We start from the raw sequence: 21,210 nt of genomic DNA on the forward strand, positions 1-21,210 counted from the left end.
CAGTCACACTATGAAAACCTTCCAGAGCCAACCGCTGCTGCTCTCACCCGGCCTCAGACAACCCCATTCCAGAGGTCGCTTCACCGGAAGACCCTTTGCCAGAAGCCCCAATCTTTCTCACAAAGTCAGCCCGACGCACAATGGAAGTTGAGCCCAGCTGGATCTAATGGTCCCACGAACTGGTCCGAGCCAAAAGCCTCCTGAGCGTGTTTTTACCCAGACAATCAGGACAGCACTTTAATTTTCATGGTGAAACCACATGTCCTAGGTCAGTGGTTCCCAAACTGTGGGGTGCACCCTCTGCCCACCCCTCGTGTCTCCCCTAGGGGGATGTTCCCCAATGCTGAAAGGGGGACCTGAGTTAAAAAGTGATGCCCAACTCACCTCAGCACAAATATCTCCTATAGTTCATCCTTTAAGCAACGCCCAAGACACTGCTGGACCCCAGGTAGAGTGGGCGCGTACATCGCTAGGTAACCGTTGTCCCATGTTGTTATATGCCAGGGAGATAACCTCCACAATCCAGTGGGAGTGCGCCCTGCTGCAAGCTGGATTAGCAAAACAAACAAAAAGCTGGTCACCTGGGATCGTTCAATGTACATGCGTAAAGTTTGCACAGGACACAGGGCATGTAACATCTGTTGCTTTTCAGAAGCAAATGGAGGAGGTGAAAAGGGAACCAACTCAAAAGCTAAGGACCTGTAGGACATAGTCAAGACCTTTGGTGTGAGGGCCGCATTAAGACGCAATGTCACCTTAGAGTCGCCCGGGGCGAACTGATTACAGGAAGAGTGTACGGATAATATGTGGAGGTCCCCAGCACAATAGGCAGAGGCCAAAGCGATGAGCAGGGAGGTTTTGTAGGAGAGGATCTTCAATCCACCAACTCCAGATTCTCAATGGGCGCTGCACATGTGAGTGCAATAGGTTCACATGACATGCTGAGATAGCGGCCATGTGCGCTTTTAAAGTGGAGAAGACTTGAAAAGCTCCTGTATGAACATAAGGATGTCCCTCACAGATCACTGAAAAGGAACCAGCCCTTTATCTTGGCACAAGGGCTCAAACGCAACTTATACGCATACATCCCTCTCATGGAGGGCGCCCTTGCGGACTGAATGGTAGCAATAACATACAGAGGTAAACCTCTAGCCCTCAGATTGGCCCTCTACGGTCAGGGCGTGACAATAAGACAGTCTCTCGTTTTCCAATTGTTTGTTTTAGTATACAGTAGTACCGCAAATCGTTTTTGTTCACACCAAGCGGAATAATTGAAGGAATGAATCCAAGTCTCACACTTTTGGAAGGCAGGACTTTCAGTGAGGCGCACATTTCATTGGCCTTGTTAGGTGTGATTGTACATCCTTCAACCGAAGTATCGAGAGTGCGACTCCCCATAGTATCTTATACCGAAGTTGACCGACTGAAAGGGAACCAAATGGTTCACCCCTACCATTTCTTAGTTGGTGCCACACTCCTTTTTATCCAGGCTGTGCCCTGGTCTCTATAAAGGAAGTATATTGCTGTGGGGTCATGAGTATGACATTAACATTTACATTTACATTTAAGTAATTTAGCAGACGCTCTTATCCAGAGCGACTAACAAATTGTAGGATAGGATAGGATTAACCGTTTTCATGGCTGTAGAAAGTGTTAAATTGATGTACCCCATGCACATGGTATATACAGTACAGCCAAAGTGGATCATACAGTGCATAGCTGAAATGTGGTCACAAAACTCTAGCTTGGGGAATGAAACCTATCCTACAGTATTTTACTCTATTGTCCTGGCATGCTCTGTGGCAGGGGTCACAAGGGCCCTTTCAAATTGTACTTTTGATACTTAAGTATATTTTAGCAATTACATTTACTTTTGATACTTAAGTACATTTAAAACAAAAAATACATTTAGACTTTTACTTAAGTAGTATTTTACTGGGTGACTTTCACTTTTACTCGAGTATGACAATTGGGTACTTTTCCCACTATTACATACTATTCAAGACAATGCTGAATAGTACACTATGTGAAATTTGTGATTTTCTTTTAAGACACGAAGACATGACATTTTCAGAAGTTGCAGAGAGGGACCACAATGTGTTCAATACATCTGTCTCTCAGGCTTTTGTAAACATAATCTTAAGCTTTTAATGTTCCTCACACTTCCAGCAGTCAGATCAGTGAAAATAGCCCTTTTGATCCAAGGTTACGTCTAGGAATCATGTTGTTGCTGTACAGCATGCATTTCATACAGCATGCCTTTTTGAAATATGGCACCACTGTATACTGTGTCTGGTTGCCCATTCAAACTGTGATTACTATGACTACAGTACAGCCTCATCTCTAAGAGATAAAATAGTAACTCCAATCTGACACACACATTCATATATACAGTTGAAGTCGGAAGTATACATACACTTAGGTTGGAGTCATTAAAACTCGTTTTTCAACCACTCCACAAATTTCATGTTAACAAACTATAGTTTTGGCAAGTCGGATAGGACATCTACTTTATGCATGACACAATACATTTTTCCAACATTTGTTTACAGACAGATTATTTCACTTATAATTCACTGTATCACAATTCCAGTGGGTCAGAAGTTTACATACATTAAGTTGACTGTGCCTTTAAACAGCTTGGAACATTCCAATGATGTCATGGCTTTAGAAGCTTCTGATAGGCTAATTGACCAAATTTGAGTCAATTGGAGGTGTACCTGTGGATGTAGTGGATGTATTTCAAGGCCTACCTTCAAACTCAGTGCCTCTTTGCTTGACATCATGGGAAAATCCAAATTAAATCAGCCAAGACCTTAGAAAAAAGGATGAACCAGACCTCCACAAGTCTGGTTAATCCTTGGGAGCAATTTCCAAATGCCTGAAGGTACCACATTTGTCTGAACAAACAATAGTATGCAAGTATAAACACCATGGGACCACGCAGCCGTCATACCGCTCAGGAAGGAGACGCGTTCTGTCTCCTAGAGACGAACGTACTTTGGTGCGAAAAGTGCAAATCAATCCCAGAACAACAGCAAACAAACTTGTGAAGATGCTGGAGGAAACGGGTCCAAAAGTATCTATATCGAGAGTAAAACGAGTTCTATATCGTCATAACCTGATAAGCCGCTCAGCAAGGAAGAAGCCACTGCTCCAAAACCGCCATAAAAAAGCCAGACCACGGTTTACAACTGCACATGGGGACAAAGATCGTACTTTTTGGAGAAATGTCTTCTGGTCTGATAAAACAAAAATAGAACTATGTTTGTCCATAATTACCATCGTTATGTTTGGAGGAAAAAGGGGGAGGCTTGCAAGCTGAAGAACACCATACCAACCGTGTAGCACGGGGGTGGGAGCATCACGTTGTGGGGGTGCTTCGCTGCAAGAGGGTCTGGTGCACTTCACAAATATATATGGCATCGTGAGGATGAAAAATTATGTGGATATATTGAAGCAACATCTCAAGATATCAGTCAGGAAGTTAAAGCTTGGTCACAAATGGGTCTTCCAAATGGACAATGACCCCAAGCATACTTCCAAAGTTGTACCAAAATGGCTTAAGGACAACAAAGTCAAGGTTTTGGAGTGGCCACAAAGCCCTGACCTCAATCCTATAGAAAATTTGTGGGCAGAACTGGAAAAAGCAGGTGCGAGCAAGATGGTCTACAAACCGGACTCAGTTACACCAGCTCTGTCAGGAGGAATGGGCCAAAATTCACCCAACTTATTGTGGGAAGCTTGTGAAAGGCTACCCAAAATGTTTGACCCAAGTTAAACAATTTAAAGGCAATGCTACCAAATACTAATTGAGTGTATGTAAACTTCTGACCCACTGGGAATGTGATGAAAGAAATAAAAGCTGAAATAAATCATTCTCTCCACTATTATTCTGACATTTCACATTCTTAAAATAAAGTGGTGATTATAACTGACCTAAGACAGAGCATTTTTACTAGGATGAAATGTCAGGAATTGTGAAAAACTGAGTTTAAATGTATTTGGCTAAGGTGTATGTAACCTTCCGACTTCAACTGTAGGCTACATTGCTTAACATACTGTAAATTTCACAAATTCTTTGCAGAATTTCATTAAATGCCAAGAAAAACTCATTACAGTTATTGTTTTATGAAGTTTATTTGGGTTAAAAATCTACTTCTTGAGAAGTTGATGTCCATGGGTCAGAGCCCTTTACCTGTCCTTACACACAGGGAGCTGTATGATCACCAGTCACTGGATCCTATCACCAGCAGAGTCACGTTCTTTGTAAATAGAGGCCGGCGCCCATCTAGGAGAGAGCGAGTCCTTGACGCTAAAGAAACAGTTTATACTCTAAGACAGTGGGGAAAACTCACCACGCGGTTAGGGATTCTGTATCGTGTCTCAAAACACCCAAGAAGAAAATATTCCAATATGTCGTATCTGTGTCTTTGAGAGGCCTTGTGTTGAAGGGAGTTCATGATGATGCTGGTCATCAGGATCAGCAGCGCACATTTTGGCTCACGAGACAGCGGTTTTACTTGGAATCTATGGAGAAGGATGTCAAGGAATACGTGGCCCACTGTAGGAGATATGTTTTGAGTAAAGCACCTGAGCCTGAAGCAAGAGCCCCCACTTGTCTCCATTGTGACAACGGCACCTTTAGGACGGGTGTGTATTGATTTCTGGACTGCAGAAGTTTCAAACAACAAGTCTATTGATGTGTTAGTAGTGACTGATCACTTTACTAAGCTGGCCTGTGCGTATCCATGTCCAAACCAGTCTGCTAAGACTGTTGCTCGTGTTCTCGGGAATAATTTCTTCTGCATTTATGGGTTCGCTGATTGTATCCATTCTGACAGGGGTGCTAACTTTGCAGAATTACTTCAGTTATCTGGTGTTGAAAAGTCCCACACCACACCTTATCATCCCATGGGTAACGTTCAAGCAGAACGTCTGAATCACACACTGGGTGGGATTATTAGAGCTCTGCCAGCTAGGTCCAAGGCTAAATGGCCTCAGATGTTGAACACGTTGACTTTCTCCTATAACTGCACTGTTCACGAGACTACTGGGTTTCCACCCTTCTTCTTGATGTTTGGACGCACCCCTAGGTTGCCGGTAGATTATATGTTTGAAAGTGTGCTGTTGGATGGGGACACAGTAGATGTGGATAAGTATGTCCAGTCTCTGGGTGAGGATCTGAGAGAGGCCATGACATTGGCCCAGCAGCATGCCAGTAAGCAACAAAAGAGACAAACCGAGGTCTACAACAAACGGTCTAAGGGTCACTTGGTGCGGAAGGGAGACAGAGTTCTACTTGCTAACAAGGGGGAGAGGGGCAAGAAGAAACTGGCTGATCGCTGGGAGAGTGTGGTGTACATAATGGTTGCGAAGAACAGCTCTGTAACGGTTTTCTTCCGTTGAAGGAGAGGAGGACCAAAATGCAGTGTGGTTAGTGTTCAACATGTTTAATATAGACGATAAACGACAACACTACAAAATACAAAACAACAAATGTGAAAACCGAAACAGTCCTATCTGGTGCAATGACACAAAGGCAGAAGACAACCACCCACAAAGTACCCACAGAATATGGCTGCCTAAATATGGTTCCCAATCAGAGACAACGATAGACAGCTGCCTATAATTGAGAAACAATCTAGGCAACCATAGACATACATACTACATAGAAAGGAAACAGCCCCGTAAACATACAAAAACCCCTAGACCAGACAAAACACATAAATCCCCATGTCACACCCTGACCTAACCAAAATAACAAAGAAAACAAAGATAACTAAGGCTAGGGCGTGACAAGCTCACTGAACACATGTCGTATCCAACACCCTGCCACTGGACGCATCAAAACTCTGCATAAGAACCTGATTATGCCAGTCAACGTTCTGCCTTTGCTTTCGTGGGAGGAACCTGAGGGTCACGAATCTCTATCGAGTGGTGACGTGATCTCTGAGATGTCTGCAGAGTCCAGCCAAATGGATGGGAGTGATGCCAGGACTGTCCACTGGGTAGCAGGCCTTCCCAAGTCTTCTGGGAGAATACTCCAAGAGGATGGTGAAGTCCCAGCTGATGGAAGTGAGGTGGAACAACCGTATGAAGTCTCCTTAAGTGAGGTGTACTCAGCGGAAGTGGACCAGAGAGATATCCACAAAGCCTACAAGAGTTCTAATTGCGAAACTCCATTCCGTGTGGATGATGCTGTGACAGATAATGTTACTTTGGTTGAAGATGCTTCGTCAGTGTGGTCTGTGACAATCTACCAGGATTCTGATCAGTAGTCTGACACTACTAGTGTTGAGTCTGTAACTGAAAGTGTGCTGGCTCCGGATATGCGGATCTGTAGTACTCCCCATCCTGAGGTCAGACCTCTGAGTAGGGTTAGTGCTGTCCGTGACATTCCTGATAGGTTTTTGGGTGAGGGTGTTCGGACTAGACTAGGTAGAGTTATTAAGCCAGTGGATAGGCTAATCCAAACTATGTCTACACAGGAAAGGAAACAGTTCCTGGTTTCTCGGTGACGGTAGAATATTGCCTACCTTTTCATTTCTTTATATATATGTAGTAATCTAAGTGTCTTAGAATGATTCATTGAGATGGATGTTTTCTAACAACCTTTCTCTTAAGGCTGAGGTCACCTTGTTGCCTCGATCAGATTCTTTGATTTGAAAGACAATGGAATAATCAAACATTTAACATGGTTCGGGGATTGATATTCAATAGTTGGGTCTGTACATTACCAGAGGTTCTCACAGGCAATTCTTAGCCTTAAAACATTACTTCTCTGCAGAAAAACTCTAAATGTTACAGTCTTCTCAAACTTCTCGAAACAAATTTTCTGTCTGACTGCTGATGGCTCTTTTCACCACAATATACTCCCGACCTGTGCCAAGAGAGCCTGCTATTCCATTATGAAAAAGATAGGCAATGGCGGGAGAGGGAGAGAAAAATAGACCCAATCCCCAATACTCTGACTCTCAGCTTCGTATCCTCAAGTCTTTCCTGTCTCAGCCTCCAGTATTTATGCTGCAGTAGTTTATGTGTCGGGGGGCTAGGGTCAGTTTGTTATATCTGGAGTACTTTTACATTTACATTACATTACATTTAAGTACTTCTCCTGTACTATTCGGTGTCCTGTGTGAATTGAAGTGTGCTCTCTCTAATTCTCTCTTTCTCTCTTTCTTTCTCTCTCTCGGAGGACCTGAGCCGTAGGACCATGCCTCAGGACTACCTGACATTACATTTACATTACATTTAAGTCATTTAGCAGACGCTCTTATCCAGAGCGACTTACAAATTGGTGCGTTCACCTTAAGACATCCAGTGGAACAGCCACTTTACAATAGTGCATCTAAATCTTTTAAGGGGGGTGAGAAGGATTACTTTATCCTATCCTAGGTATTCCTGAAAGAGGTGGGGTTTCAGGTGTCTCCGGAAGGTGGTGATTGACTCCGCTGTCCTGGCATCGTGAGGGAGTTTGTTCCACCATTGGGGGGCCAGAGCAGCGAACAGTTTTGACTGGGCTGCGCGGGAACTGTACTTCCTCAGTGGTAGGGAGGCGAGCAGGCCAGAGGTGGATGAACGCAGTGCCCTTGTTTGGGTGTAGGGCCTGATCAGAGCCTGAAGGTACTGAGGTGCCGTTCCCCTCACAGCTCCGTAGGCAAGCACCATGGTCTTGTAGCGGATGCGAGCTTCAACTGGAAGCCAGTGGAGAGAGCGGAGGAGCGGGGTGACGTGAGAGAACTTGGGAAGGTTGAACACCAGACGGGCTGCGGCGTTCTGGATGAGTTGTAGGGGTTTAATGGCACAGGCAGGGAGCCCAGCCAACAGCGAGTTGCAGTAATCCAGACGGGAGATGACAAGTGCCTGGATTAGGACCTGCGCTGCTTCCTGTGTGAGGCAGGGTCGTACTCTGCGGATGTTGTAGAGCATGAACCTACAAGAACGGGCCACCGCCTTGATGTTAGTTGAGAACGACAGGGTGTTGTCCAGGATCACGCCAAGGTTCTTAGCGCTCTGGGAGGAGGACACAATGGAGTTGTCAACCGTGATGGCGAGATCATGGAATGGGCAGTCCTTCCCCGGGAGGAAGAGCAGCTCCGTCTTGCCGAGGTTCAGCTTGAGGTGGTGATCCGTCATCCACACTGATATGTCTGCCAGACATGCAGAGATGCGTTTCGCCACCTGGTCATCAGAAGGGGGAAAGGAGAAGATTAATTGTGTGTCGTCTGCATAGCAATGATAGGAGAGACCATGTGAGGTTATGACAGAGCCAAGTGACTTGGTATATAGCGAGAATAGGAGAGGGCCTAGAACAGAGCCCTGGGGGACGCCAGTGGTGAGAGCGCGTGGTGAGGAGACAGATTCTCGCCACGCCACCTGGTAGGAGCGACCTGTCAGGTAGGACGCAATCCAAGCGTGGGCCGCGCCGGAGATGCCCAACTCGGAGAGGGTGGAGAGGAGGATCTGATGGTTCACAGTATCGAAGGCAGCCGATAGGTCTAGAAGGATGAGAGCAGAGGAGAGAGAGTTAGCTTTAGCAGTGCGGAGGGCCTCCGTGATACAGAGAAGAGCAGTCTCAGTTGAATGACTAGTCTTGAAACCTGACTGATTTGGATCAAGAAGGTCATTCTGAGAGAGATAGCGGGAGAGCTGGCCAAGGACGGCACGTTCAAGAGTTTTGGAGAGAAAAGAAAGAAGGGATACTGGTCTGTAGTTGTTGACATCGGAGGGATCGAGTGTAGGTTTTTTCAGAAGGGGTGCAACTCTCGCTCTCTTGAAGACAGAAGGGACGTAGCCAGCGGTCAGGGATGAGTTGATGAGCGAGGTGAGGTAAGGGAGAAGGTCTCCGGAAATGGTCTGGAGAAGAGAGGAGGGAATAGGGTCAAGCGGGCAGGTTGTTGGGCGGCCGGCCGTCACAAGACGCGAGATTTCATCTGGAGAGAGAGGGAGAAAGAGGTCAGAGCACAGGGTAGGGCAGTGTGAGCAGAACCAGCGGTGTCGTTTGACTTAGCAAACGAGGATCGGATGTCGTCGACCTTCTTTTCAAAATGGTTGACGAAGTCATCTGCAGAGAGGGAGGAGGGGGAGGGGAGGAGGATTCAGGAGGGAGGAGAAGGTGGCAAAGAGCTTCCTAGGGTTAGAGGCAGATGCTTGGAATTTAGAGTGGTAGAAAGTGGCTTTAGCAGCAGAGACAGAAGAGGAAAATGTAGAGAGGAGGGAGTGAAAGGATGCCAGGTCCGCAGGGAGGCGAGTTTTCCTCCATTTCCGCTCAGCTGCCCGGAGCCCTGTTCTGTGAGCTCGCAATGAGTCGTCGAGCCACGGAGCAGGAGGGGAGGACCGAGCCGGCCTGGAGGATAGGGGACATAGAGAATCAAGGGATGCAGAAAGGGAGGAGAGGAGGGTTGAGGAGGCAGAATCAGGAGATAGGTTGGAGAAGGTTTGAGCAGAGGGAAGAGATGATAGGATGGAAGAGGAGAGAGTAGCGGGGGAGAGAGAGCGAAGATTGGGACGGCGCGATACCATCCGAGTAGGGGCAGTGTGGGAAGTGTTGGATGAGAGCAAGAGGGAAAAGGATACAAGGTAGTGGTCGGAGACTTGGAGGGGAGTTGCAGTGAGGTTAGTGGAAGAACAGCATCTAGTAAAGATGAGGTCGAGCGTATTGCCTGCCTTGTGAGTAGAGGGGAAGGTGAGAGGGTGAGGTCAAAAGAGGAGAGGAGTGGAAAGAAGGAGGCAGAGAGGAATGAGTCAAAGGTAGACGTGGGGAGGTTAAAGTCACCCAGAACTGTGAGAGGTGAGCCGTCCTCAGGAAAGGAGCTTATCAAGGCATCAAGCTCATTGATGAACTCTCCGAGGGAACCTGGAGGGCGATAAATGATAAGGATGTTAAGCTTGAAAGGGCTGGTAACTGTGACAGCATGGAATTCAAAGGAGGCGATAGACAGATGGGTAAGGGGAGAAAGAGAGAATGACCACTTGGGAGAGATGAGGATCCCGGTGCCACCACCCCGCTGACCAGAAGCTCTCGGGGTGTGCGAGAACACGTGGGCGGACGAAGAGAGAGCAGTAGGAGTAGCAGTGTTATCTGTGGTGATCCATGTTTCCGTCAGTGCCAAGAAGTCGAGGGACTGGAGGGAGGCATAGGCTGAGATGAACTCTGCCTTGTTGGCCGCAGATCGGCAGTTCCAGAGGCTACCGGAGACCTGGAACTCCACGTGGGTCGTGCGCGCTGGGACCACCAGATTAGAGTGGCCGCGGCCACGCGGTGTGGAGCGTTTGTATGGTCTGTGCAGAGAGGAGAGAACAGGGATAGACAGACACATAGTTGACAGGCTACAGAAGAGGCTACGCTAATGCAAAGGAGATTGGAATGACAAGTGGACTACACGTCAAAAAGTCATGTCATGATGACTCCTTGCTGTCCCCAGCCCACCTGGCCGTGCTGCTGCTCCAGTTTCAACTCTTCTGCCTGTGTTTATTATTATTTGACCATGCTGGTCATTTATGAACATTTGAACATCTTGGCCATGTTCTGTTATGATCTCCACCCGGCACAGCCAGAAGAGGACTGGCCACCCCACATAGCCTGGTTCCTCTCTAGGTTTCTTCCTAGGTTTTGGCCTTTCTAGGGAGTTTTTCCTAGCCACCGTGCTTCTACACCTGCATTGCTTGCTGTTTGGGGTTTTAGGCTGGGTTTCTGTACAGCACTTTGAGATATCAGCTGATGTATGAAGGGCTATATAAATACATTTGATTTGATTAGATTTTTCCTCAGTCATTCAGCAGGACTGTTGATACCCAGTTTGTGGTTCTCAGTTCAGTTTTATCCCAGTGTCATGTGTAATTAGGGATGTCTCTCTCAAAGCTGATGGTGGTGGTCTATGAGGGCACAGGACAGATGGGGCAGCCGTGGACATGGGGCCTAAAGAGGGTCCAACTCTGGCCACAGTGAGCGAGTGGAAGGTGGACAGCAGTGAGGGGAAGGGGACAGGAAACAGTCCACGCTTCCCCAGACAGGATACTGCGCTCCTCTAAGAGGCATCCTGGAATCAAACGCCTCAAAAGCAGGACTGTCTATTACACAGAAACACACACACAAGCCCTAAACACGTGTCACACTGTACACACGGGAGCAGCATTTGATACATACATATACGTTACTCTCACACACACGCACACTCACACACAGTCACACATAGAAAGCACTGAGTAAGTTGAACTCTGTCAAACCTGACAGTGATAGTGCATACCAAGAATAAACCAATCAATCAAATAAATAAAACACTTTCCATATCTATCACACACACACACAAAGCCAAGAATACAGTGGATATACACAGTAAACACAAACACCTCTCTCTCTCTCTCTCTCTCTCTCTCTCTCTCTCTCTCTCTCTCTCTCATCCATGCACTCACAATAACATAAAGTACATGCTTAGACTATTGTAGACCATTCTGTCTCCTGTGGGAAAATTGATTCCTAATTAAGTCGCTGTTGTACTGCAGACACAGAATAATTACTATAGAGGAAGAGGAGGACTGAATTTATAGCCTCGTAATGAATTTCAATTGTCATATATATCATGTCCAGGAAGTGGCTTTATCCTTGAGGCAGATAAGAACAGAGTAGACCAAAGCTACTACCATTAAATCAAAGGAACTATAACTGAACCTGGTTGGCTAAAGAATAACTGCTATTAGGTCAATTTTGGTGCTCCCCATCGTAGGCTTACAGTACTTTTATGAACATAGCTCACTGTAATCAATCAATATTATTACCAATTATTTTAGACACTATGGAGCTCAGTGTCTTTTCCGTTAATAACAAAGATTTTGTCCGTCCTGTACACAACAAGATTGCCATCGGAATCTTAACACCCATAGTGTTAAATGTAACATTTTCTTAGAAATTATATATGACCGTCTCAAAGTCTTAAACTAACACTAAGTGTTGATAAACTAACACCCCAAAAGTGTTGAGTCCATAACACCATGGGTGTTGCAAATTCCAACTTAAATTAAAGATCATGACCATTCCAAATCATAATTTTTATGAAATTGGAGGATATTTGGATGAAACCAGATCAAAGTATGAAACAAAATTGTTGCTTCTACATTGATGAAGTTTGATCATAAAGTTACTGGTCCCCTCCCCAATGTCAAACACTTAAATTCAGAAGGCGGGACTATTAAGGGGATAGGGTGACATCACCCTAACTCTCTCATTTTAATACACCAATGGTAACATGATATTCTGTTACCCAATTTAAATAAGTACCACCTTGTAACCAACATCGGAGAAGGCATGTTTGTAGAGGGGTGTGGTATATTTCTTACATTATTAGCCCAGAATTTCTGGGGGGAACTTTTGGATATCAGAGCGACAGTAACTCACTGGCAATACCAGCATTACGACATGGGAATACGACTTTCCCGAATTGGATCCTTTGTTCGTACCCCCCAGGGCAATCAAACTGATACCAGAGGCTGATCCAAAACACCGCCAGCAGAGAAGATGTATACAGAGTGGACTTCTAGTCCGACTCAAGAGGCGCGCACACCACCCACTGCTTCCGAGTATATTACTCGCTAATGTTCAGTCTCTGGATAATAAAGTTGATGAGCTCAGGGTGAGGATCTCCTTCCAGAGAGACATCAGAAATTGTAACATACTTGCTTCATGGAAACATGGAATTCTCTGTATATACTGTCTGAGTCTATACTGTCAGTTGGGTTCTCAGTTCATCGTGCAGACAGGAATAAAGATCTCTTCCCGGGAAGAAGGGCGGGAGTGTATGTTTCATGATTAACTACTCATGGTGTGATTGTGACAACACGGAATCTCAAGTACTTTTGTTCACCCAAACTAGAATACCTCACAATAAAATGCAGACCGCATTGCCCCTCAAGAGAATTCTCTTCGGTTATAGTCACAGCCGTGTATATTTCCCCTCAAGCCGATACCACAATGGCCCTCAAAGAACTACACTGGACTGTATACAAACTGGACACCACATATCCCGAGTCCACATTTATTGTTAACAAAGCTAATCTGAGGAAAACGCTACCGAAGTTCTACCAATACATTGACTGTAGCACTCGCACTGAGAAAACTTTGGACCACTGCTACTCAGCATTTCAAAATGCCTACAAAGCCCCCTCCCTTCGAAAAATCAGATCAAGACTCCATTTTGCTCCTCCCTTCTTATAGGCAGATACTCAAACAGGAAGTACCTGTGCTACGGACTATTCCAAGCTGGTCTGACCCAATCGGAATCCACACTTTTGGGGTTTTGATCACGCGGTCTGGGATATGTTCCGGGTAGTCTCTGAGAATGACATTGACGAATACACGGATACAGTGACTGAGATTATCAGGATATGTTGTACCCACTGTGACTCTTAAAACCTACCCAAACCAGAAACCAGCATTCGCGCAAAACTGAAAGCGCGAACCACCGTGTTTAACCAAGGTAAGGTGACTAGGAATATGGCTTAATATAAACAGTGTTGTTATTCCCTCCATAAGGCAATCAAACAGGCAAAACATAAGTACAGAGACAAAGTGGAGTCACAAAAGACCCACTTCAATTTGCCCCAATAGATCCACAGACGATGAAATCGCCATTGCACTGCACACTGCCATCCCGTCTGGACTCCCAAGAGGAATACAGCTATGTAAGAATGCTGTTCATTGACAATAGCTCAGCATTCAACACCATAGTACCCTCCAAGCTCATCATTAAGCTCGGGGCCCTGGGTCTGAACCCCGCCCTGTGCAACTGGATCCTGGACTTCCTGACAGTCCGCCCCCAGGTAGTGAATGTAGAAAACAACACCTCCACTTCGCTGATCCTCAACACAGGGGCCCCACAAGGGTGCGTGCTCAGCCTCCTCCTGTACTCCCTGTTCACCCATGACTCTGTGGCCACGCACGCCTCCAACTCAATCATCAAGTTTGCAGACGACACAACCTGTTTACCAACAATAACGAGACAGCCTACAGGGAGAAGGTGAGGGCCCTGGGAGTGTGGTGCCAGGAAAATAACCTCTCACTCAACGTCAACAACTGATTTTGCACTTCAGGAAACAGCAGAGAGAACACCCCCCTATCCACATCGACAGGACCGCCGTGGAGAAGGTGGAAAGTTTCAAGTTCCTCGGCATACACATCACTGACAAACTGAAATGGTCCACCTACACAGACAGTGTCACAGGAAAGCAAAAAAGATCATCAAGGACAACAACCACCCAAGCCACTGCCTGTTCACCGCTATCATCCAGAATGCGAGGTCAGTACAGGTGCATCAAAGCTGGGACTGAGAGACTGAAAAACAGCTTCTATCTCAAGGCCATCAGACTGTTAAATAGCCATCACTAGCACCTTAGAGGCTGCTGCCCTATAGACATAGACTTGAGATCACTGGCCACTTTAATAATGGAACACTAGTCACTTTAATAATGTTTACATATTTTGTATTACATCTCATACATATATACTGTATTCTATTCTATTCTACTGTATTTTAGTCTATGCTCTACCGACATTGCTCGTCCAAATATTTCTATTTTCCTTGACTTTAGAGTTGTGTGTATTGTGTGTATTGTTGCGAAATTGTTAGATATTACTTGTTAGATATTACTGCACTGTTGGAGCTAGAAACACAAGCATTTTGCTACACCCGCAATAACATCTGCTAAACGAGTATGTGACCAATACATTTGATTTGATTTGATTTAGATAGCTACTCTACTGATGCCACAATTTGACTGTAGGGTGTCAGCAAATATAATAACACATTTACCCTATCATATATAGGGTAAGCTTGTTTGCCCTTTCATATGTGTTTTGTTTTAACTAGTGTGAGCGGACCAAGTAATTGGGCGTCACTCTAAAGCGGAAAGGTGGAATAAACGAGTCAGGAGTAGGTTTTCTTGATTGAACACAGTTCTCTATTGAGGGCATTTGGTCAACACAAACACTCCAACATAATCAATGAAAATCTTCCAAGGAAAAACATACATCTTCTCCAGATGAAACAGGAACACAATAGGCTTATCTTTAAACTACAACAAAAAGTCACGGGATTGTCACCGTCTTAGTGGTTCTTCCTGGATAGCTCCTCTCTCTCGGTGGCCATCTTCCAGAGATAGTTTCCCCCCTTCTCTGCTGGTTCCATTCTCTCTCTTATAGGGGAAGGAGAGTATGTCATTAGTACCGTCAGCTGTGCTTAATTGCCTCTGGTTACCTTGTCTCCCATGCCTTGTTGGGCTACTATCCCTGAGCCCAGCCTGCCCTCTGGTTACCTTGTCTCCCATGCCTTGTTGGGCTACTATCCCTGAGCCCAGCCTGCCCTCTGGTTACCTTGTCTCCCATGCCTTGTTGGGCTACTATCCCTGAGCCCAGCCTGCCCTCTGGTTACCTTGTCTCCCATGCCTTGTTGGGCTACTATCCCTGAGCCCAGCCTGCCCTCTGGTTACCTTGTCTCCCATGCCTTGTTGGGCTACTATCCCTGAGCCCAGCCTGCCCTCTGGTTACCTTGTCTCCCATGCCTTGTTGGGCTACTATCCCTGAGCCCAGCCTGCCCTCTGGTTACCTTGTCTCCCATGCCTTGTTGGGCTACTATCCCTGAGCCCAGCCTGCCCTCTGGTTACCTTGTCTCCCATGCCTTGTTGGGCTACTATCCCTGAGCCCAGCCTGCCCTCTGGTTACCTTGTCTCCCATGCCTTGTTGGGCTACTATCCATGAGCCCAGCCTGCCCTCTGGTGGTCCTTCCACACTAGTTACTGGCTAGCTAGGTCTTCAGCCAGCATGGAACAAAATGGGGTGAAGGTTCGTTCACTGCAGTTAGAATGACTGCCACGGTAAAGAAGATTGATAAAGGAGACCTAAACCATCTACATTTGAACCACCATCTCAATAATTTGTGAATAAGTCCAACCATTTACAGATTGGAATAGTTTCGAAAAATGTATGTTATTTATCTTTGTGCAGTATAAGATCAATTAATCAATCAATGTGCGTACAGAAACATAAATATTAAAACAAACTATTCTTAAAATCAACCTGCACCAAAACGTGCAGGGAAATATGATAATGAGGCCCCTCCCATGTCTTTTTCACTCAGGGTTAACGGGAGTTAACTCAACACAGTTGAGTAACAACAACACCACAATTCTGTAAATTCTGTTGCTATTTTGTTATTATGCTCTTTGAACAACGTGCCCTGATTTTCCAGTGGAGAGGCAACCATCTGCCAACAAAGCCATTGTCAGCCATCCCTCTCCTGTTCTCATTTAGGATTGTCAGAAGCCAAGGCTTGTGGGCGTCATAGAGCATGTTACATGTGCGTGTTTGTCAGAGTCTCAGCTTTCATATATAGCTTTTAATAGTTTGTAGCTCAAACCATTCGGACTCTACATACATGCAGAAGAAATAAACAAGTCCAATGGTACAAACCAGAAGTCTGTAGTTCAAACACACTTATGTTTAAAAGGGGTAAGAAGTACAAAACGTGTCTGCAATACGGTGTGACTCATTGGGTTAACATCTTTTTAGCTTCCTCTCATGGATATGTTTTGTGTCATTTGTGTACATTTTTTCTTGTGTTTTGTTGTTCTCTTTTGCAGGGACAGTGGAGACTAACCCACAGGTTAACCAGTGAAGCCTGGTTTGAGCTGGTCTCCTGTCATTACTTTCCTGAGCTGCTGATCTATGTATCTCTGGGGATTGTGTCTGGCAATCACACTCTCACCTGGTGGCTCATTGTCCTCTACATAAACACAGGCCCTCACGCACTTTGATATCTAGAGTTCTGACTGGGTCTTGACTGCTGGAGCTGCTGTACCTCTCATACCGCCTCCAACAGGAGGCCCATAAAGGAAATCAATGGTATAGAAACAGTTAACATGGTTCTGCCTACATTTGCTGTACCAAAGCTGAAATAAAAATGTCTACAGGAAAGCAATAAATGAATGTGTTCAATGAATGTTCCCACCTCAGCCACTGAATGACACTAAGATTGAGTCAATGACAGTTTGGATATTTTGCATTGTGGATTTTTCTGAGCTGTTTTCTCAGGCAGTGGCTCGAACAGTCAAGTCAGAGGCTGTCAGAGGCAGAGACCGTAAAAAAAAAGACATTTTCAGAGGTCTTCTGGCCAAACTCTTGCTGCCACCTGCTGTTTACACCTGTAACATCAACAGCACATTAATGAATCGTTGTGTTTTTTTAATCATCTATTGATTGGATCAGTTATATCCGTAATGTATCATACAGTATGGTGGTTATTTATCTGATGAACTAACTAATACACGACTGTCCCTGTGTAGTCTTCAAACCCCGGCCCTAGGCAACGTTGTCAAGTTTCAGGTTACGGGTCGAGTTATCGAGACTAGTCCCTTTGCAGCAGTTGTGCATCGGAACTTGAATGCTCCATTGATGTTTCCAGACGGAGGTTTTTGAGTGCCTGACCGAACAATGCTAACACTTTTAGGATTTTGTGTTATTGATTTCCTGTGGTTATCCTTGGCTTTATGCTTTCTCTTAGCTTTTTGTGTCCACAGACTTTCACGTTACCTGCCGACTGGATGTGAGCATTCAAAACTGTATATATTATTCCAGGATCTAATCCGATACGGTAAAACCAAGGGACCACTGAAACGAGACCACTGGCTGCGTGTTTTTGATATCCCAAAAAGGTAATGCTCGGCCCTTTTGAGGAAATGGGAAAACATATTTCAACTATATTTTAAATTACCCACTTCCATATATTTACTTTATTGGGTGGACGTTTATCAGCACAACGTAATGTAACAGCTGATCGGAAGTCCAGATTTTCGAATGGTTTTGCAAGACTAGAGCCCCGATTGATGATGATGACACTTGACTGACTGTAGGCCACTGATTTGAATTAAACCTCTTCTTTGTAGATGGTTCTGGCACTTCTATGCAATATCTGTTGGCTGGAATGGTTTTCTTATTGTCCTGTCACTTAACATGATTGTATGGGGCCAGAAATTCCCATCATGGTTGACTGACATATTGGGATTCCTGACTACTGGTGGACCAGTGGCAGTCAGGCAAGGTAACTTTTCCAGATTTGGGATATTTTATGGTTACCTCATTTGTTTTCATTTGCTGTGTTGGCACCTGGTAAGACCAACTCATCATATTAGTTTGTATGTGCCTGTAGAACACTGACTCGTGTTTACTTTAGTTCCACAGGTGTCAGCTGTGCTGGTGCAGGTCCTGTTATTCGTTCATTCTCTTAGACGACTACTGGAGTGCCACTTGGTCAGCGTGTTCTCTGATGGGGTCATTCACATTGTTCAGTATATATTTGGCCTGGCCTATTACATTTTACTGGGGCTGACAGTGCTGTGCTCGGATTCTTTGATAATTGAAGGAGGTGAGCTTTGTATTGTATTGCTTCACAATTCACATACTGCTTGATGATCTTTACCGAACAAAAATATAAATGCAACATGTAAAGTGTTGGTCCCATGTTTCATGAGCTGAAATAAAATATCTCAGAAATGTTCCATATGCACAAAAAGCTTATTTCTCTCAAATTGTGTACACAAATGTGTTTACATCCCTGTTAGTGAGCATTCCTCATTTGCCAAGATAATCCATCCACCAGACAGGTGTGGTATATCAAGAAGCAGATTGAACAGCATGTTCACATTGTGCTGGGGACTCTAAAATGTGCAGTGCCACAGATGTCTCAAGTTTTGAGGGAGCATGCAATTGGCATGCTGACTGCAGGAATGTCCACCAGAGCTGTTGCCAGAGAATTTAATGTTAATTTCTCTACCATAAGCCGCCTCCAACGTCGTTTTAGAGAATTTGACAGAACGTCCAAACAGCCTCGCAACTGCAGGCCACATGTAACCATGCCAGCCCAGGACCTCCAGATCCAGATTCTTTACCTGCAGATTGTCTGAGACCAGCCACCCGGACGGGATGAAACGGAGGAGTATATCTGTCTGTAATAAAGTGCTTTTGTGGGAGAAAAAATCATTCTGATTGGCTGGATCTGGCTCCCAGTGGGTGTGTCTGGCTCCCCAGTGGGTGGGCCTATGCCCACCCATGGCTGCGCCTCTACCCAGTCATGTGAAATCTATAGATTAGGGCCTGATTTCCTTATATGAACTGTAACTCAGTAAAATTGGTGAAATTGTTGCATGTTGCGTATATATATATATATATATATATATTCAGTGTATTATATGTAATTGTGATATTTGTTATGCTGTTGATGCCAGACTGATGGTGTTGTTTTGGTAGGGAGCCCTGCTTTCCCATTGCTCTCCCAGCTGAGGTGGTACTATGTGGCTGGAGCTGTTCTCTTCTTCTGGGCCTCTCTGCTGCAGCACCGCTCCCTGGTCTTGCTGGCCAGACTGCGCACTGGAGGATCAGGTGAGGTCATGCAGATCAGATGTCTTAATTATTAGTTCAAAATGACTCCGAGAGGACACTCGGCAAGTAAATGTTTGATCACATTAACCCTATCAGTCCCGAGACCCCAGCAAAAATCTGCATTTTTTGTCCATGCCTTATATTTATCCTCACAATTAAGTGTTTTACCATTTTCTTTTCAGGACAACGAGGGGTACAAGTAGCACACACAACACTTTGACACAATCATTTGCATTCATGAGTTGTATTGACAAAGTCAATAAAAAAAACAAGGTCACCCAAAGCAAAAAACTGATTTTTATTTTGAATGAACGCTGTAAGTACAGAAATGGTTTGTTCACTGGGAAATTAATATCCAAATTGTCAGTGACAACTGTGTGTTGTTTCTGACAGCAACTATGTGAGCTTATTACAGTATAGACACTATGTCCTGGGATTTCCTATGATCTTTGTAGAAGAACATCATACATTCTAACGACTCTTGTGTGGCTTGTGAGCATCATAGAGCAAAACATGTGCGTGTTTGTGAGAGTCTCGACTTTTCATGGAAAGCTTTTAATAGTTTTGTAGCTCAAACCATTCGGACTCTGTATATGTTTTTGTATAAAGGCCCGGGCCCCTTTGGAATCCACCCTTGTCTCACAAACACTGCTCTATCTCAGCCCCGGTTAATTACGGACTACGGATGCAGAAGAAATAGATGAATCCAATGGTAAAACCCAGTAGTCTCTAGCTCAAACACACTGTTTAAAAGGGGTTAGAAGTCCAAAATGTGCCAGCGATACAGTGGGACTCATTTGGTTAACATCTTTTTAGCTTCCCCTCATGAATATGTTTTGTATAATTTGTATACATGTTGTCTTGTTCTCCTCTTTTGCAGGGACAGTGGAGACTCTAGCCCACAGGGTTCCCAGTGGAGGCTGGTTTGAGCTGGTCTCCTGTCCTCATTACTTAGCTGAGCTGCTGATCTATGTGTCTCTGGGGATTGTGTCTGGAAGTCACGCTCTCACCTGGTGGCTCGTTGTCCTCTATGTGCTCTTCAACCAGGCGCTGGCTGCCCAGCTCTGTCATGAGTTTTACACAAGCAAGTTTCAGTCTTACCCACAGCATCGCAAAGCATTCCTCCCTTATTTATTGTAACTGATGCCTGATATGAATAATGTGATTTATTTTGTACAACTTAATTTTCCAGAAAAATAAATCTAAAGCCTTTGTTTGTTGAAATGATTGCATTGAATATCTATTTTTTTAATAGAATAGATTTAAAGATTAAACAAATTAACAGGACAAGATTGATAAGGACACTGTTAGCAGCAGAAATCGTTTGTGTACATTGGCAAGGACTGATAAGGGAGTGCCTTGGCTTCCGTACTTAAGGTGACTTAATTAAGGTGCAGGGTTTACGCCAGGCCCTAGCCCAGTTTATGCTGTGACTGACAGCAGCAGCTCCACTAGATAATGAATGGCATTGGTGTCCATTTCGGTGTCCATATCCTGAGATTGGCCCCAACTTAAAATTGCAGTTAATGACATCAATATTTAGAAAAGTCTTCCAGCATTTTTTAAATGATCACAGTATTTGAATTGCTTTTATTTGACCACTTGTATTACTCTACATTAAAGTGTAGCTACTATATAGTATAGTTTCATAGAGCCTCTTGCTCTCGCTGCATTTTCTTCCCTCCCACTATTGGTTGGCATTTGCAAGTCTCTCTAACTTGACATTTTCCATGACATCTACAAATTGGCAGTTGAAGTAGCCAATGACAGTACTGCACAGAAGTTAA

General features: G+C 44.8%; 1 protein-coding gene across 3 annotated transcripts; it reads left to right on the forward strand.

Moving 5' to 3' along the window:
* The first annotated feature begins 17,436 nt into the window (after window positions 1-17,436).
* On the forward strand, window positions 17,437-20,647 carry srd5a3 (steroid 5 alpha-reductase 3). Of its 3 annotated transcripts, XM_029686425.2 has the most exons (6): window positions 17,437-17,700; window positions 17,932-18,086; window positions 18,219-18,410; window positions 19,292-19,423; window positions 20,033-20,135; window positions 20,304-20,391. In XM_029686425.2, exons 1-5 carry the CDS (start codon window positions 17,480-17,482, stop codon window positions 20,125-20,127), a joined length of 795 nt encoding a protein of 264 aa, XP_029542285.1. In that variant the 5' UTR covers window positions 17,437-17,479; the 3' UTR covers window positions 20,128-20,135; window positions 20,304-20,391. The 3 variants fall into 3 exon arrangements, with proteins under 3 accessions (XP_029542285.1, XP_029542283.1, XP_029542284.1); XM_029686423.2 differs by lacking the exon at window positions 20,033-20,135 and having other exon boundaries at window positions 17,438-17,700; window positions 20,304-20,647; XM_029686424.2 differs by lacking the exon at window positions 20,304-20,391 and having other exon boundaries at window positions 17,438-17,700; window positions 20,033-20,297.
* The last annotated feature ends 563 nt before the right edge of the window (window positions 20,648-21,210 follow it).

The sequence above is a fragment of the Oncorhynchus nerka genome, linkage group LG17, assembly GCF_034236695.1.
Source record: "Oncorhynchus nerka isolate Pitt River linkage group LG17, Oner_Uvic_2.0, whole genome shotgun sequence".
Lineage (NCBI taxonomy): Eukaryota > Metazoa > Chordata > Actinopteri > Salmoniformes > Salmonidae > Oncorhynchus > Oncorhynchus nerka.

Bases quoted from the DNA above. Each gene is read 5' to 3' on its own strand.
- srd5a3 (XM_029686423.2), top strand. From the start codon at position 17,480: ATGCTAACACTTTTAGGATTTTGTGTTATTGATTTCCTGTGGTTATCC. The intron at 18,087-18,218 runs GTAACTTTTCCA...TGTTTACTTTAG, and splicing joins ACCAGTGGCAGTCAGGCAAG to TTCCACAGGTGTCAGCTGTG. The intron at 18,411-19,291 runs GTGAGCTTTGTA...TTGTTTTGGTAG, and splicing joins TTCTTTGATAATTGAAGGAG to GGAGCCCTGCTTTCCCATTG.